This window comes from Sturnus vulgaris, chromosome 3 (assembly GCF_052056855.1).
Source record: "Sturnus vulgaris isolate bStuVul1 chromosome 3, bStuVul1.hap1, whole genome shotgun sequence".
Classification (NCBI taxonomy): domain Eukaryota; kingdom Metazoa; phylum Chordata; class Aves; order Passeriformes; family Sturnidae; genus Sturnus; species Sturnus vulgaris.
Genome location: NC_142245.1, coordinates 99,980,035 through 99,998,917, shown reverse-complemented (window position 1 = coordinate 99,998,917; position 18,883 = coordinate 99,980,035). Strand labels below are relative to the sequence as shown.

At 40.3% G+C, this 18,883-nt stretch overlaps 2 protein-coding genes across 7 annotated transcripts in view; one reads left to right on the top strand and one right to left on the bottom strand.

Moving 5' to 3' along the window:
- The first annotated feature begins 6 nt into the window (after positions 1–6).
- Positions 7–8,700, top strand: ITGB1BP1 (integrin subunit beta 1 binding protein 1). Of its 3 annotated transcripts, XM_088162391.1 has the most exons (8): positions 13–142; positions 1,470–1,570; positions 2,250–2,325; positions 2,484–2,562; positions 3,272–3,408; positions 4,590–4,682; positions 7,497–7,646; positions 8,348–8,700. In XM_088162391.1, the coding sequence occupies exons 2-8, from the start codon at positions 1,491–1,493 to the stop codon at positions 8,417–8,419; spliced, it is 687 nt and encodes a 228-aa protein (XP_088018517.1). In that variant the 5' UTR covers positions 13–142; positions 1,470–1,490; the 3' UTR covers positions 8,420–8,700. The 3 variants fall into 3 exon arrangements, with proteins under 3 accessions (XP_088018516.1, XP_088018517.1, XP_014750488.1); XM_088162390.1 differs by lacking the exon at positions 2,250–2,325 and having other exon boundaries at positions 7–142; XM_014895002.2 differs by lacking the exon at positions 2,250–2,325 and having other exon boundaries at positions 103–142; positions 1,473–1,570.
- A 276-nt stretch (positions 8,701–8,976) lies between these two features.
- Positions 8,977–18,883, bottom strand: part of ASAP2 (ArfGAP with SH3 domain, ankyrin repeat and PH domain 2) — an 84,970-nt gene continuing 75,063 nt past the window's right edge. For 3 of the 4 annotated variants that reach the window (XM_088162389.1, XM_014894997.2, XM_014894999.2), the window contains 4 exons: positions 18,796–18,863; positions 17,074–17,183; positions 13,170–13,292; positions 8,977–11,611 (listed from right to left, as the gene is read on the bottom strand). In XM_088162389.1, coding sequence (XP_088018515.1) covers positions 11,537–11,611; positions 13,170–13,292; positions 17,074–17,183; positions 18,796–18,863 — 376 coding nt within the window. In that variant the 3' untranslated portion in view covers positions 8,977–11,536. The remainder of the gene's footprint in view (positions 11,612–13,169; positions 13,293–17,073; positions 17,184–18,795; positions 18,864–18,883) is intronic. The other variant, XM_014894998.2, reaches the window with a different exon arrangement.

The following is an 18,883-nucleotide window of genomic DNA, read 5'->3' as shown; positions in this document are numbered from 1 at the left end:
CGCCCGCGCGACCCGGAACGGGATCGGCAGCGGGATCGGGAACGGCCCCGGGAACAGCATCGCCAACTGCAGCGGGATCGGGATCGGGATCGGGAACGGGAGCAGGATCGGCAGCGGCAGCGAGCGGGGCCCGGCGCGCCCGGTGAGCAGCGGCCCCATCGCTCTCTCACTTGTCGGGTTATGGGCCGGGGACGGAGGGAGGAACGGGCAGGGAAGAGAAGGCGGGATGCGGTGCTGCCCTGCCCGGCTCCCCGGGCCGCCCGCTGCAGCCGCAGGGGCAGAGGAGCTCCGCGGAAAGGCCGGAGCTGTGAGGGCTGGTGTGGGGCGCGCAGAGCGCTGGTGGAGCGGTGCCCGTGGAGCCTCCCTGCAGGCCGCTCAGAGCCGGCAGACGCTCGTGGCGCGGCCGCAGGCGCTGTGCGGGAGGCGCCGGCACATCCATGCTGGAGGCTGGGGCTAGGGACGTGCTGGGGCTCGGGGACGTGCTGGACACCGCCCTGCCCTGTGCACCGCTGGTTGCCGAGAATGGCTTTTAGTCTGCCAGGGACCCAGTGTTTGAGTAGTGGTGGAACAGCGGCGGCCTAGGGACTGTGACCCGTCGCACATCTAAGTTCTGCCTTGTGCCTCTTGCAATATTTTCTGCAATGTAAGCTGTCTTCCGTATGTTGTCATCCTCCATTGTCCTCTTTCTTCCACCTGCTCAAAGTTCTGAAGTTTTGTAATGAAAATAATTAGTCTCTGAAGCTGAGAAATGGAGAGCCAGCATCCTGTTGCTTGACACTGGCCAGCCCGATGTTAACTGAAGCAGGTGATAGTGGGGCAGGGACAGGAAATGCGCTTCTGGAATGCTCCCACAACTCCCAGGAACTCAGTTCTAATGCAGTAAATGCACCACACATTTTTCTTTAATTCTCAGGAATATGTTAAGTGATAATCACTGCTCCTATGAGTATTCCAATAAGTAGTTCTTCAAAAGTAGGGGTTTTTTTGTGGATTTTTTGTTTGTAGGGTAAGGAGTGTTCAGTCGGGGGTAGGGGTAGATTTTGCTTTTTTCTTTTGTTTTACTGGAAACAGTCATTGGAGCAGGGAATGTGATGTATGCACTTTATAGGACACTTAGATTGTAGTCGCAAATAAAAATCACCTAAGGCGTTCAAGTGGGAATATAAATTTTAAATTTTGCCTTGTTTCTAAATCTATATATGCATTAGAAACTTGCCTTTGCAACACTCTGTTAACTAGGCAGTAGTCTTTTTTGACGACTCAGAAGGACTGGGAAGTTTTAGCAGAGAGTTTGAGGAACTTTCCCTAGTCATACATGAAGAGCACTGGAGTAAAATTCCTACCTCCATTCAAAGAGTCCTATGCAGATTTCCACTTTTGGTCCACTTTGGACACAGTCACTGGTATTTGCCTGGACCTCCTTCACTTGATGATATTACAGGCTTTAATTTTTATTTTTTTCTGCTTAGAAGTTCTTCCTTGATCCAATTATGAAAAAATGTTTAGAAAAGGAAAAAAGCGACACAGCAGCAGCAGCTCACAAAGCAGTGAAATCAGCACTAAAAGCAAGGTAAGCTGAATGTGGTGTTTATTCTCTTTGTGAAGCACTTTGGTTTGTTACAAGTTAACAGTTCAGTGGTTCATTTGCACTGATGGTAGGATGTGATTTCTGTAAAATGCCGTGTTCCGCAAGGAGAATTTTCTACTTCCTCAGATTGTGTTATGCGAGTTAAAAATACCTGCCAGTCATAAAGCCTAGGTATTCTGAGATGAATATTCAGTCACTTCCACAGTGAATTGCACAAAGACAAGATTTTCTTGCAGCACATAGTAATGTTTGAAGGAAAATTAGTACATTTGTTCTTAAATTTTGTCTTTAAAGACAGTGCTTGCTGCTAGGTACCAAGAATGAGTTTATTCTTCAGTACTTTTTGCTTTCTCAGTATCTCTAGAAGTATTCTTAATTTTGAATAATATTTTCCTTTTTTCTGATTGGTTTTAGAATAATCAGTTGAATATTCTGGATTTTCCAAGGTGGTGTTTCTTTTCTCGTGCGCTGCTATGTTTTTTTCAAGTATTGGTGACAAGCATGTAGTTGTCATTTTCTTCATGTAAAAATACAGTACCAGAAAAGTTTGGACATAACCCTAAGGTTTATTTTTCCTTTTTCTCTGGACATAACCTTAAGATTCATTTTCTTATTGTCTGTCATTTCCTCCTTCTTTCAAAATATCTGTCGACTTCTCAAGGGTTCCTGATGACCTTTTATCAGTTCAGTCTGCATTGAGGCAGAAAGATAACTTCAGGAAAGAAACAGGTGGTACTGTTTTATCCTCCCCATTTTCCAGTGCTGCTGAAATAACTAGAACATGAACTGTTGGGGTTGTTTTTTTTAAAGAGTTGAGGCAGGACGTCTAGAAGTGAATTGTTAACACATTCTCAGTAACTTGCTGATGATGATGATGATTTTTTTTTTTTCTTAGTCTGTAGATTCCAGTCTTGGGGGACTTTCCAGGTCTAGTACTGTGGCCAGTCTAGATACAGACTCTACAAAAAGTTCAGGTATGCAATCAGAGCTTGAGCAGGTATGGATGGAGCAGGATTAACTTTGTGTCTTTGTATAAAACAGCAGAAAATGGAAAAGCTTAAGATAGGTATTTTCAGTAATACCAAGTGAATCTGTTAGGTAGCCTGGTGACTAATGCAGGCACAGCCCTAGGCCTCTAAGCATTATTAATGATTCTTCTAGGATTAAGTCACTGTTTTCAAAGTAAAGTGTCTGAGGAAGAAAAACTTAGTTGTGTTACCAGTCTGTTACCAGCACAAATCTTGTACAGGTTTTTGGATGGCTGTTTTCTGCTTTTCTAAGTTTACATTTGCACCAAAATAATGGAATAAGATTTGCTTTTATTTGTTTTTAGTCACCAGATTACAATGTCCACTGTTGGACCAAACAGTTAATTTGAAACAAATAGACATCAAAAAGTAGAACCAGCTTTTCTGTGTTTTCTGATTCAATGTTGTTAACTCCAAATTTGAATTGGTATAAACAGTGCTGTATCATGGATGTATACAAAACTGTTGCCTTTACCAAAGTCTGTTCTAAATCAACCCAGTACAGTTCATTAAAGAGGAGTTAATATACTGTGATAAGTGTTTGATGAAAGTCTGCAAAATTAGGGAATTTAGTACATTTGCCCTGTTAACAGCAATTAGAAAAGCATTACGGTTCTGGAAGTCTTCAGAATGGCTTTGTTTTACTTTGTTGCAGGACAAAGCAATAGTAATTCTGATACATGTGCAGAATTCAGAGTTAAATATGTTGGTGCCATTGAAAAATTGAAATACAATGAGAGCAAAAGTCTTGAAGGGCCACTGGACTTGATAAATTACATAGATGTTGCACAGGTAAGTGGGTGAAAAAAGGCAATACCAACAAAGTCAAAACATCTTAAGCGTAGCTGGTTTTTTTTTAATTTATCCTGTGTTTTGACATCTGTTAAATTTAGACTTACTTGGAAGAAAGTGGCATACTTAACTATTAACCTTTGAATCTCAAAAGCCATCAGAGTTCTCTAATTCTCTGGAGAAGATGCACTCAGAGAACCATTCTGCAGAAGCAGGCTCAGAGCCAAGGCCCTTTTTGTGAGTCCTTATTGAACAAGTCCCAGCTGAAAGCTGTTACATTGCCTCCAGCACAATTAGGATTAGTATCCAGAAAGGAATATCTCCACAGATTCTTCAGTACTGTAAAAGTTTTGCCTTAGAGGAAGATGTCAAGTTTCTGCTTGCAGTCACTCATGAACCTGTCACCAAAGAACCTGAGTAATATTTGGGTCATCCATCCTTGCCAAACTCTGGTTGCTTGTACTTACTTTTGTACTAAAACCCATAACTGGTTCTTCTCATTAGGTAGCTGATTATATATTTTTAAAAGCACAGAATGTCTGTTTATCGTGCAGCAACTTGACATTTCTGAATATGTGCTAAAACTATTTTTGCAGCCAAACAACAAAAGTTGTGCTAGTGAAAATGGATCACCTTGGGTCAGTGCAGCATGATAGGCCATGCATGATTTTTCAGCCAACCTGATTTGACTACAGAGCCAAACTCTCCCCTGAGGTGATAAATTCCTTCCTGGAACCATGTAATATTTAGAGTAGAATAGAACAGAATGGAATAGAGTGTTTCTGCTGGAAGGGACTCACAGTGACCACCAGTCCAAACTGCCCAACCACTTCCGGGCTGACAAACAGTTAAATGTGTTGTAAAGGGCATTGCCTAAATGCCTGTTAAACACTTGATAGGTTTGGGGCATCAACCACCTTTCTAGGAAGCCTGTTCCGAGTATCTGGTCACCCTTTCATTAAAGAAATGTCCAGTCTCCCCTCAATGTATTTCACATAACATTGAGAGACTGGGCAAGTGCATGAGCACTGGGCAGACCTTACACATCAGGATCTGAGCAGGGTTCACAGTGGTGCTGACCCAGTGGACCCAATTACACATGAATATGTTTTCTATTATGTATCTTCATTGTTCATGTTCTGTTGTCTGCACTAAAGGCTTTTGTTTGTTTCCCTCCAAAGCAAGATGGAAAGTTACCTTTTGTTCCAGGTGAAGAGGAGTTTATTATGGGAGTTTCCAAATACGGCATTAAAGTTTCCACATCTGATCAGTATGTAAGTGCTTCACCCAACTTGCCTTTCTGATGAGAGTTGAAAAGTGATTTCATTTATTTCTCTGGTAGATGATCTGTGTGACCAAAATGTCGTTTCTAGCTTTAAGCAAAAGTCAAGCAAACAAGCTCTCCCAGCAGCACTGCTTCATGTCATATCTCTGCAGGCTGTGCTTTTCTGGTTGGATTTATGACAAAAAGCTGTTCCTTTTGAGACAGAGCACCAGACGAAAGGCAAGCAAGCCTTTGGCACATAGTCCTTCCTCTGTGGCTGTCCTGCCATTATTTCATGGGGGAAAGTAGTGTGACTGTGGTGGCCAAGACCATAGTTTCCTCAGCCCCAGTTAGTAATGCAGTTCCCCTTGGTGTTTCTGTGAAGAGCCAAAAACAAAGGATGGGGTTTTTCTAAGAACACCTGAGTTGCCCACCTCTTTTAATTCCATCCTTGCACTCCTAATCCAAGAGTGAAGAGTTCAGTCCAGCATTAAAGCCTCATTATTCCACTTTATTGATCAAGCCTACTTTTTGTTTGCATCATTTCCTACATGTAGGTTATTTTCCTTCAGTGCACTTCAAGCAGCTTCTTTGCTAAAAATAAAAATCCGGTCTCTTCCCCAGGGCCTTCCAGTTGCCTTTGTGTAGCTTTGTGTTGCAGCCATGTGGTTTCCTTCTGGTTGCCCTCAGAGCCCCAGATACCATAAATACTTGGCCTTATGAAGCCTTGACCCGTCAACAACTCAGCAATGCCTCTTCATAAAAGCTTCAAGTATGAGCACAGAGAATAGCATTGCTCAATAGTTGAATACTCTGAAGAGAGTAAAAACGTTTCCTTTGGTCCCTTCAGAAAATAAAACACTTGTTTCTAATGCCTGGGAGGAAGGGCAGTAGTTGTTACTCAGACTTTGAGTCCTTTCGAATTCTGCTTTTGCTCGCCTAAATTCTTAATTCTCACTAAAAATATAGGTTACACTATTATTTAAACTCCTTTTGCTTTGATAAAGATCAAACATCTAATTTAAGACTTTCTTCCATCACTTTTCTGTCTTCAAGATGAAAGCACTCACAAGTAGATGAAGCTTTGTGGTTAAGCTCGCTTGCACTGACAATTTATTGCATTGCATTGTTCCTCAAATTTTGGTTTCTTGCATCTGTCTCACTGTTGGCATTTAATTTGTCCTTCAACGTGTTAGTTTGTTCACCAAATTCTTTTCACAGAGTTCCAAGATACTGAAAGGATTGGAGGAAATTAATTTACAAGGAGACTGTACTCAAAAGTCTCAAAAAACCTTTTAGTGATAATCCACATACACATTAGCACTGTAGCAAGTTCCAAGCAAGCAACCCTCGAGAGTCATTAGTAATTTGGTGAACAGTCTTGGCATCTTTCTTACAGAGATGGGAAGGTGGTTCCAGTAAATTCCAGACAGGCTCCAGCTGCCCTGAGCATGGTATGATAGTTGCTGATGGTGAGAACAGTGTGAGCAATGAGCCCAGTGAGCGTCAGGATGGAGATGTTTTTCAGCAAGGTGATCTTAGGGCTCTGGTGGAGGGCTCTCCCTCCAGGGTTTCAAGGCAGGCAGCAAGCTCACTGCCCATTTTTACAGCTTCTGTATCAAAGTGAGCATTTCTTTAGACCCTTCAGCTGACAGAGACAGGTGTTTGATGCAATGAGCACAGAAACAGAGCTGTCTAGAATTCCTAAGACCCTGGAGATGGTATGACTGGAATAGACTGGATCAGTAATATCAGAGGGCAGGATGGCTGGAGGAGAAAGGCTTTGTGTAGGGTAGGGCTGCAGAAACCTTGAACTGGGCGTCTTCTACTAATCCCTTTCTGGAATGGCCAAAATCAGAAGTGTTGGGACTATGATGGAAATCCTGCAGTTCTGATGGAGAGTAGAATTCTCTCAGATGAGATCTGTGGAAGAGTCAGGACACATCATGTGGCTTTGGTCACAAACAGCTACGTGGCTACTGCCCCCCAAAGCAACTGACCTTGTCTAAACCCTCTTCTGGGAACAGTTTCTTGTGTGTATCCTTCCCAAGACTGAGACAGGGGATTCTCTGGAAAAATATTGGGAAAGTTTTAAGTTACCTCTGTGCCAGAAGGACAGAGTGTCCCAGCTGTCACAGAGGGTGAGTGAGGGTTGATGGGAAGCAAATGTGCCCTTTCAAATTATGGTCAGGAATGTCATCATAGAATCATGGGAGGGGCTGAGTTGGAAGGGATCTGAAAGATCCTCTAGTTCCAACCTCCCTGCCCTGGGCAGGGACACCTCCCACTAGACCAGGTTGCTCAAAGCCCCTTCCAACCTCACCTCAAACACTTCCAGGGATGGAGAATCCACAGCTTCTCTGAGAAACATGTTCCAGTGCCTCACCACTCCCACAGTAAAGAATTTCTTCCCTTAAATTCAATAGCCTACTATAAACTTACTCTTTTTCAGTTTAAAGCCATTTGAATCCCATTTTTGTCACTACATGCCCATGTAAAAAGTCCCTTTCCTGCTTTCTTGCAGGCCCTCTTCAGGTACTGGAAGGTACCCCAAAGTCTCCCCAAGAGCTTTCTCTCTTCAACTCTCTCAGCTTGTCTTCATAGTCCACATAGGAAGGCACTTCTAAAATAGAAGCAAAAACTAAAGCTAAACTTGTGGTTAACCTTAACTTTTTATCAGTAAAAAAAAAAAACCCTACCAATTAAAACTTTCCTCCTGTAAATAAATCTAGAATATTCTTTTGTAAGTGAGACCAAAAATGTGGAAAACTGAAATATCTGTTGCACTGTTCCAGAGTAACTTTTATTTTCCATATTCTTTCAGGATGTGTTACATAGGCATGCTCTCTATTTGATTGTACGGATGGTGTGCTATGATGATGGGCTGGGAGCAGGAAAAAGTTTACTGGCTTTGAAGACAACAGATGCAGCCTCTGAAGAATGCAGCCTCTGGGTTTATCAGTGCAATAGTTTGGTAAGAGTTTATGCTTTCAGTGTTTAAATCAGGTATTAGAATTCTGTTTGTAAAAGGAGATTCTATAATCCAAGGCCCCTGTGAAGGCTTTTTGTCAGAAGGAGGATTGCTCAGTTTAAAAAAAAAAGCTATAAACGTGTACTGGCTGAGGAGGGGAAAACAGCCCTGCTGCCTACACTGGATCAGCTTTGAGGAAAACACCTACATTCCCTAAAATTGCCAGTGACTGTACTCACCTGAGAAAGCTATCTCCAGTCTAAAAAGTGCTATGGCAGCTCCTATGGACAATCTCCACTTGTATTTCCAAAGATAAAAACCTCTTAAGATATGTAGCAGGAAGGCATGGAGTAACAATTCTGGTAATAGAGCATACAGCCATACTTTTAAGCAAGGGAGGTGATCCATTCTTATGAGTAGGAGAATTCATTGTCAGGATGCTCTGATGACACAGACCCTTGGGTGGCATGGCTGGGGAACACAATAAATGACTTTCTGAATGCTGGTGCTGTGCTGTGCTGACAGCCAGCAACTCTGACATGGTTCAAAAGAGCTCATGTAAGACAGCTTCCACTTGTCATTGCAGACTAGACAGATGAAATCTGTGTCTCACAAAGCAAAATGAAGGACACATTCTGTTTAAGTGAATTTTGAGAAGTTTAGAAGTTCTTCAGAAAGTGTTAACGTGTGTTTGGGTTTTTTAGGAACAAGCACAAGCTATTTGCAAAGTGTTGTCTACAGCCTTTGATTCAGTTTTAATGTCGGAGAAGTCCTGATTTCCTTCGGCAGCAGTGTTTGTGTGGGAGGCACTGGGGCTTCTCGTGACACCACGGACAGCTTGGAGCCACACACAGTCCTAGGAAAGACTTAGTGTGCAAAGAAGAGCCACACAACCTTGCACATGGTACTCTGCCATTCCCCAGACATGACTTGAAGATTCCATCTTCAGTGTCCAGGACATTACAGAATTTTATATTTAACACAATTCTCTTTTTCATGTTTTGTATGTTAATGTCAATATTGCAGAAATGTAAAATAAAACTGACACTTGCTTCTACCTCATTGTCTGAGAAACAATTTGTTAATACAGACTTTGATTCTGCTTAACCCAGGTATTAAAAGAAAACAAAAGCAAAGTGGTAAGAGGGAGTTACTTGGTGCTCTACCCCTCTAATTTAATCTCAAGTGTGCCAGCTACAGTTTTTCTGTTCAACTGAAGTTCACAAGAAATGCATTTTTTTCCTCAAGTGATACTTGTATTTATCATTTTTATATATTAAAAAGAACAATATTGCATAAGCAATGCAACGGAACAGAAGAGAAGCAGAAAAAGTGATTTTAAAAGTAGTTTTATTTTTCCAGACATTTGACTGGTTAACAAGAGTAAAATTTATTAATCATGCTCTAATTATAAATCACTGCATCCAGGACATTGAAAATAAGAGTTGATTTTAGGTTATACAATATATACAGTTGCTCTGCAACTAAACAAAATAAAAACAACTGAATTGAATATTATACATCTCATAGCATTCTAAGCTGCATTTTAAGTGTCATTTGCTCCTTTTTAAACAGTTAACACAGCAACCTAATAGTCTGTCTATTAACAGATTTTTTTGAATCAGATTTGCAAAGTTGTATGAAATATGCCAAAATTTTGGACTTAAAATTCTTAATTTTATATTATAAATAGATATCTACAGGCTCTAGAATTTCATTTTTCTCTGCTAGAGGAGAAAAACTTTTGAGAAACACAGAAAATCTAGGGATAAATTTTGTTTAGCTGCTCTATTGGTCCTTGGGATTTTATCTGTCTGCACTGTTAGTGCTATTAAGTTGTAGTCTACAAGTTTCCTGGTTTTTAAGTGACTGGTGAACAAAGTTGTGACATTTTACTCTATTCCTCTTCTAGCAGAACTAAAGGGAAATTTGTATCTTTTTTTAATGTTACGAATTGTTACATACACTATAAGATTCTGTGTTAAAAATACTGTACATTAGGAGATCTGTGCAAAATAATATGCCCATTTACTCTCTAGACTCTATCAGGGATAGAAACATACAAAATAGTGTTGAAAACTGAACGTATCGGTAAGTGAATAAAACTGTAGTGCTAAACTATTACTCTATCATTTTACTGGGAAATTTGAAAATACAGACTAATTTGCTTCAACTTGCAATAAAAATATCTTGAAACATTCCAGTTTGTTCCCCATTTATACTGCAGCAACAGCACCTAGGAGGTGAAAGTTACACATCTACGTGGCTGTACCCACACGCCCGAGAGGCATCAACCAACGGTACCATTCAGGAAGGGTGATACAGGGTGAGATCAGTGTTGCTCTTCCAGCACTTTCTCAACGTGGTTTTTCTCCAAATAAGTACAGATGGTGGTGGTGGCCTGTTTCCATTCCTTCCAATATGAAATGGCCAATTTAAGCACCATTTGCCAGAAATTCAAAGCTCTCTTGATAAATCTAGAGATACAATGTTCACATAACGTGATCAAAGCCAATGTGACCTAGACATTGATTTTCTGTATCCTATGCCTCAGTTGTTTCCTGTAGCATAAGCAAAACCTGGTACAATTTCACAATATACAAACATCAAAATGATGTCAGGTCCGTATTGACGGATCATCAACCAACTGGGAACTATCCATGGCCTAGCTTTTGTTCACAAATCAGTAAAACAAGTTTAACAACAGTGTAGCTACCATATATGTGGGTATTCCATATAAATACAGAGTGAGTTGGCAAACTATCATTGTTTGCAAGGTAGTGGCACACAAATTTCATAAACCAGAACATAACGTAGTGAACTTGTGAGGTGTCAGGTATCTTATTGACCAAGGATAATTACCTAAGTGTTCCACCAAATATGTTCTCTCTGTGAACACATTGCTGGATGATTTAAAGAAAATTCAAGAATTTAAAAACAAAGTCTAAATGCTATAATGAGACAAGTGTAAGAAATGTTCTGCAATCCATCATCATAGTTAAGTACATTTCAGGAAGTGCAGTTTTCAAATCCTTGAGTTAATGTAGTAACTCATTAATATTGCCATAGTTTAGTTAACCAGCAGTAGTCACATTAAATGACCAAAATGGATGTAACATACATAAAGAACATTCAAAAAACAGGTTCTACACACATGCAGCATAGAAAAACAAAACAGTCTCAAGCTCACAAAATTAGAACTAGAAAGTTCAACAACTAACACATTTCAGATAACTTTAAGCAAATATCTACATCCATTCTGAAAGAAAGAAGTTTCTCCTGTGGTAAACTGAAATACTTTTTCACTTTCACCTGGCCAAAGACACATAATTAGAACAATTCTTTCTGCAACTGTTGGCATCCTTGATGACAGCCAGTATGGCAAGCTACTGAATGAGTCCATTTCAGAACTATGCAGCAGCTTGCATGCTTTGGTTCCAACACTTCAAATGGTGTCAAGAACTGGATAAATTCACTGCCCTGGTAGATGCACACACAATTTCTTTGACTGGGGAAGCAACACTGAACTGTTGTACTGTCATGTTACAAAAGGGAGAATAAAATTACAGTGAATTGATCGATAAGAACATTCATAATGTTGTCATATTCAGACACATGGATTTTGATTGTTAAAGCTTTTCAGTTCACCTTAAAAAATACAGGAAGAGGTTTTTTTTTTAAAAGTGTAAACTACTTATGAGAAGTTTCCACGTAGAAAAAAGTTTAAAAGTCCCAAAATCAGAACGACGGCAATAAAAAAGTAAGCTACAGTACCTAGGACTTGGGCAGTGCTCTGGCAAGGTGGCTGCAGATAGGTAGGTGAAATGAAATAGAACAAAACTTATTTCTGTGACTGCTGGAAGTGAGAAATGTCTCCACTTATCAGTAGCAATCTAGTCAACAATAAAGTGCACAAATGATACAGGGAAAGCTCCTTTCCGACTGGGATCTCCATCAATATGACCAATCTGAAAAAGTCCAGATATTTTTCAAGTTAAATCTTGAAATGACATTTCAGTATCACTAAAATGAATACCAGTGACCTTCCTGCCCATAGTACAAGCCTCCCACCAAATCTTTTCTGTGGTAGTGCTACTTTTCTTTTGCCGATAGGAAAATTCAGTCCTACAGGTGCATGTTTTTCAGCTGTAGGTTGGGCTTTTGTCAAATGCAAAAGTTTTATCCAGTTCTTTGAATATAAAACATGTTACTGCAGTACCACTGCTGCATAATTTCAGTGCAATCTGTAATGCCTGGCAGCCCATATTTGGCCTCTGTCGAGTTGCTTCTTTAACCATCACTGTGAGGCCAAAGGATGGATCAAACTTCAACAGTTTCAGGTTTTACATAAATCTATTTGTGTTTATACAGCATTATTGTCAATTTAGATGCAATCTGAAGCTCTCCACTAGCCTGAAGATTAAGGCAAGTGTTTTCATGCACAATAATTTTCCAAGATTTTGCTTTAGCCAATGAGACTCTGGAATGTAAATACTTGAGATGGTTTCCCAGCTCAAATACACTCAGTCCTAGTCATCTGAAGACTGAGGACAATACAAAACTCTTCTCCGACACTGTCCTGAAGTGACCTTATAATGCTGTATTGTATTTGTATCCCCATCTGTCTGTTTACCCCAGAAACAAGTTCTGCACCTTTAAAACTTGATCTAAGAGCAAAGCAGGGGAGAAGGAGAAGCAGTGGAATGTCTGAGGTGGTTGTATTCAAAACAGAGATAAGAGCTTCAGCTTTCCTTCTCACAGACTGTGTTGTCTGCAGCATGGACAAACAACAGGAGAGAGCTCTCCTTTGCTTTTGAGTTAGTTTTTTTAGCTGGCTGAGGAAGAGAAGTTCCCCTGTGGGGCTGTGGCTTTTCTTTTCCTTGGAACTGTTCAGCCCTGCTCTGGAATGGAAACCCAGAAAACACCAGGAGCTCACGCCTGTGGCCAACCGGGGCCCAGGAGACGGCATTTTCCAGCACAGGAAGGACTGGTAAGAGACTGAGTGAGCTGAGCTACAGCCCACGAGAAGGACTTTCTCTTCAGAACAGTGAAAGGTTTTATTGTTTAATATGATTAATTTTTCATGTTTCTGAGTACTTTTCAAGTTAAATAAACAGTTTTTTCCACTTTCCTTGAAAGGGAGGTTTATCTACTGAACAGGTGAGGGGAAGGGCCATTGAATTCTGCCCTTTAGGGAACATCCTTTTGGAAGTTTCCTTCCAAAAGTGGGAGTCTGTCCAAACCAGGACACCAAAAATTTTCTGGATCATGCAGACCATGTCCCAGTGTATTGTGAACCCTACTAAACTTTTTTTTTTTTTTTTCTGAATGAGAAAAGCTAAAACCTTGTATGAAGTTTGACTTTTGGAATTTCATCTCTGCTTTCCACAAGAAAGCTTGTTATTAACAAATAACATTTTCTTGTTATTTGGAAACCCAGCAGGGGATCTTCTGAAATGAGTGCCAACCTCTAAGATTTAATTTCTTTCTTTTAAAGTGTGTTGACAGAAAATGCAAAATACTCACCCACCACTCCTGATCTTCTTCACCATCAACTACAATAATATCTCCCTCTGAAAAAGTCAGCTCATCTGGGTTATCTGCTACACAGTTGTAAATTGCTTTTACTCTCTTGGGTTTAGTTTTTGACTGAAATAAAAAAACAAAAACCCTCAATGTAAATAATACAGCACCAAAGAGACAGAGTAGACTTGGAGTTATCTAAAGAAAGTTTCAGAACTGCTTCCAGTGGCTATTTTTCATAGGTTAGAGTGCAGCTATATTTTTCAGGCTGAATATGGCGCCACCCAAAGGTTTTTGGAGCCACTGTGACAATAACATAAGCCACGTTTCCCTTAGAAATTCTCCACTTTGCTCACCTAAACCTGTCTTCGTAGCTCTACATCACTGCAGCGAGCATGATTTTGTTCACAAGAGGTGGTCGAGTTCTGTGCAAATGTAACAGCAGCAGCATTATCAGAGGGAGGCTTGAGCCAGCTGCCAATATGCTCCTTCTTAATTTGCTAAACCCATTTCAGTAGCGTAAAAACCCACCAAAACATCCTCTGCCTCGCAGCCACAGAAGTCTTTTGGCAGCTCTTTCAAAGGTAAAGTTTAGTAAGGAGTTGCAATATTCCAGTATGGCAGTGGGACTAAGTCCCAGCCACGTTCTGTACAAAGTGATATCAAAATTGTTTCACACTGGTTTTCCTCATCTCACACCTTTTCCAGTGCAAACCAGTCTGCTGCTGCATTTCTTTTCAGCCTCCTAATTCTCTGTTGCAGACCAACAATAATGCTGCCTATAGTGTTTCCATGCAAAATAACCAAACAAGTGAAGAAGCTCAAGAGCTGGAGGCAGAGTGTAAAGCTTTCCACCATGAGTCCACCCTTTTCCCAGTCATAGGGAGCAAAAATCTCTCCTTGTTACCCCAAGGGGTCAGAGCAGAGCTGTAAGTGCCATTTAGGTCTGAGATGGCTGTTAATGCCTTGGCTGTTTGGGACAGGGACTCTACATGGCGTAAGGAAAAGATGGCCTCATCACCCTAATGGAGTTCCCCCAGTGCCTAGTCTTTAGTGAGGACAGACATGGAGCAGGAAGCTTGAAAAGGGACAAGAGACTCCATTTACAACTCTCCTTTTCTCCACCAGCAAAATCCTCTGCTGAGGACAGTACTGCCCAATAGTCTCTTACTGTGCCATTTCGTTAGAACTGAGCACCATGCAGAGAAAAAAGGGAATGTGGACAGGGAAGGATGGAGGCAGCATGATTGTTATGTTCCTCTAGAAGCATCCATTTGCATTCTACTATAAATTCTATATAAATTCTAATATAAATAAAGCTCTGGCCTGCCCAGGGCAGGCACACCCTGAGGCTCTCTCACCCCTGTGAGCTGCCAGCCTGGCACTGCAGCACAGCAATTTTTCCAGACGCTTCCCTCTCAGACAAGTGACAGTCTGAACCACAACCACCTTTTAGGTTAGAAGGAAAAAGCTTCACATCAATACAACAGTTATATAATTACTAACTTCAAAGTGCATTAATTACAGGTATTTCTTGTTCTTTAGAAGGCAAGGAAATTAAAATAGATCTCATCCCCAGAGGAATAAAACCTTCTAGGGAAGTTTCCCATGTATCTACAATATGGTTTCAAAAATCCAAATATCACATTGAGGAAAAAAATGAAAACAAAAGGTGAATCAGGAATTTCCACCTGATAAACTGTCTATTGGGTAAATGGACTGTGTAGGAGATAAGCCACTGGCTAAATGTGCATGTACAACTAGACCTGTCTTTTCTTTACTCAAGGAGCATTTCTGCAATCATTTTCTAAACCTGGGCTGGCCTCTAGATTCCCTTGCAGGGTAAAGTCTTAGCAAAAAAGCCGGGAATATAAGGCTAAATGGACCAATTTAGCCAAATAACTTCAGCTACACTGATCTGGCTAAAGCTCTTTAGCTGAGGGGCCCTTGACTAAACCTCAGCTAAGATGCTTTAGCTAGATTGATTTAGCTAAAGCACCTTAACTAGCACATACTCCTGAGCCATGTTTTCCCTTACTTCTCTGTCCTCTGACAGAAGAAAATCACCCAGCTGATTTGCTCAGTCACAGAATTCACCTTACTGAAGACCTAGAAACAGCTGTAGAGTCGGATGTTTTTCATATTACGTGCAATTAATATTAAACATGGAACACACTGACCCCAAAACTAGCCAGCACAGCCCATTCCTTCATAGCTAAATCAATTTGTCCTATTAAAAAAAACCCAACCAACCAACCAAACAAAAAACAGCAATAACAACAACAACAAAAAAGTAAAAACAGAGAACAACATAGAGAAACTACAATTTATAAAGAAAGTCAAGTTAGGAGCTGTTGGAGATGTGCTGAAAGGATGTATTAAGTGCTTACTTGAATCCCAGCACACACAATAGAAATTAAGATCACAGTCCAACAGCTTCACAAAGTAAATAGGACACCATAAGCAATTTACATTACTTAGACCATTTAATTTTTGGTATCCTAAAAATGAAGGTTATTTTAATGCAAGATGGACAGTAACTTGGTTGAACAAGAGTGGGGGAGGCAAGAAACTAGAAAATTTTATACTTCCAACAAATGCAAAATGATGTCTCTGAGGCTTCTCATCATTATCAGATGAGAAGCAGCTAACAGGGGTTCTGTGCACTCAAGACCAATGACAAGGCTATGCACACAAACACACTAAGCTCTGTCTTGGAGAGTTGCTATTTCAGTGGACATAGTTAAGAAAAATGGGTTGAAGGGAAAGAGACAGGGGACTGAAGGAAGCAGGTCTGTTCATTACAAGCCATTAACAAGACCATTGCAGAGCCCAGAACAGCACGTCTCCTACGTCTCTGTTTATTATTTATCACTGAACCACACTCCTACATAGAATGTATGAAACAGCCCAAACCTAGTCACACACAGCATCTCAGAAATGTATGGGCTCTTTATATGTGATTTGCTTCCTGCAGAGATACACTGTCATGATCAAGGATATGGATCTTTCACATCTATCACACAAGAAAGCAACATAAAATTGAAGCAAGGACCAAAGACCAAGTTAACTACACCTAATGTACAGCTCCATTGGCATCTAGAAATACATCCCTTTGCCTACACCAGTATAAGGTTACAGGTACTGACACTAATATGTGTAACCAGTCATAGTTCTAGATTAAAAATAATAAGTAGAGAGTACAGAAATGCCACACAATCGGATCAAGAGTCCATCTAAATCCAGTATCTCTTTTCTAATAGTCACTATAAGGCTGGGGGAGGGTGGAGAAGAAAACTATAGAATTAATCACCTTCTGTTGGGGATATGCTTACCAAGAGATTTCTCTGCTGTCACTAGGTGAATCCTGAGAACCAACAGCACAAAGAATCAGTTTCTATTGTTTTGAGCTTGACTCCAGTGAGTCTTGTCTGAAGTCATTTCACCTACCTATGTGAACAGCTGTCAGTGTATCTGTGTCCATTATAAAAGAACAAGAGTTCCCTTATAACTTACTTCGCTGAAGACTGAGAATGAAGTCGTGTGTTAAAAGTGACTCACCAAGCTCATCTACAAGTTGCTAACTCATAAAGCTTATCTATCTCCAATAATTCAAATCATAATTCTATGGATTGTGTTGGTCACATCAGGACATGAGCAAAGAATCCAACTGGTTTGGTTTGCTTTTTTAAACTTAAAATCACATACTATTCTATAGGAAATTCAAGAGAAAAAAAGTTTTTGTAACTATTTAGTACAAGTCACACAAATACTTAAACACAGGACACAGGATATATTGTATGTTTCATGGGTGTCACACTTTCACCATAGCAGGACACACTATCATGTCTACAGTGTGATAGAATACAGAAGATTATTAAAATCAACCACCACATTTTGTACTTACTATTTGTGATTTCCTTGGCATTGGTGCTGGTGGCTGGATTTGTGCCAAAGTATTAGCTGTAGAACCAGTCTGTGTTCCTGGAATGTCACATACAGAAGATGACTCTCCTGCTAAGGTAAATAAACCAAGTAAATATTAGGCATGCTTTCAAAAAAAGTAAGAGTGACGGTATCAATTGAAACCAAACTAATTATTCTTTAAAGTATATAAATCATTTTATATCCCATGAGTCATTTCTAAATAACTGAACAGAATTCTATCCTTTTCCCAAAGACAACGACCTAAGACATTTAATGGTGCAGATATGCTAAGAAAGATAAAATAGATGAGAGCAGAACCAAATATTCAATTTCCCCTTTCCTTCACTACAGACTGTATGCTGTTAGAATCTTTCTTTCCTAGTAAAGACCATCATTATCAAGGTGCTGTATCCTTCACAGGAGACTCCTAACACAGATGGCAGATAGCCATTAGCAAATTCTCCTGGCATAAGTCAAGAGGAAATGGAAAAGAATCACAGTACTAAAAAATGAATACAAAATATGCAGCAGAAGGAGAAACAAGGTAGGAGAAATTTCACTACAACCACCACAGATTCTGCACAAACTTTACTGTAGAGATTTCATGACGATGATATTATTGTCATGTCCCAAAGTAGTAGTTACTTTGAACAACAAAAAACATAAAATGAATAACGAACTCTGCTTATTAACATGAAAAGAGCAATATCTATTTGCAATTTAATTAAAGTGACACTATATAAGCTCTAGATTTTCAAGCCAGAAACACATTTTTCTGTTCTAAAATGTGTATCTGACACCTTGTTTCTGACATACGCAAACAACAGTGCAAACAAAAATTTTCAAAATGCATCCTTTGTTTGAGTGGGTTTTAAGATGATGTTAGGAAAGCTAAAGCCTAGCTGGAATTAAATCTGGCAAGGAATGTCCAAGACAATAAGAAAAACTTCTATAAATCCATAGGTAACAAAATGAAAATTAAAGAATATGTGGACCCATTGTTAAACAAGATGAGATTCTGGTTACAAAATACATGGAAAAGGCTGAGCTACTGAAAGCCTTCTTTGCCTTAGCCTTTACTAGCAAGACAGGTCTTCAGGAATCCTGGTCCAGACATCAGGGGAGAATCTGGAGCAATGAAGGGCAAAGTCCTGCACCTAGGGATGAACAGGCCATGCACCAATATATGCTGGTGGCCACCTGGCTGAAAAGCAGGACCAGAGGCAGTGCACACAAACTGAAATACAGGGATCTCTGTCTGAACATCAGGAAACACTTTGTCACTGCAAGGAAATGCTTTGTCACTGTGAGGGTGACCCAGCACTGGCACAGGTTGCCCAGAGAGGTTGTGGAGTCTCCATCCTCTGGGCACAGTCCTGGGTAATCCACTCTTGTTGGTACTTGAGGAAAGGGGTTAGGCCCAATGACCTGCATAGGTCCTTCCCAACATCAAACATTCTGTGATTCTGTTTATTACATGGTCCTATTATTGACTTTATTTGGCCCATAGCTCCGCTCATGATAAAAAGCTTGAGGCATCATGGCCTACACAATCACAAAGAGAAACAAGAAGAAAGTTGTAACTGATTATATTTAAATGTGTAAGGGAAATAAACAAAGAAAACCTCAACAAACCCACACTCTCCCTTTGATTGTTGTGAAAACTTAATCACAATAAAATAAATCCCTAAACCACAATTACCAGGTTGTTGTAGAGACCCAAGTCCTCTGGTCTGCCCTTTGTTAGTTAAGCCAGATGACTTCTCAGTCCTGTGCAGAAAGAGAGAAAT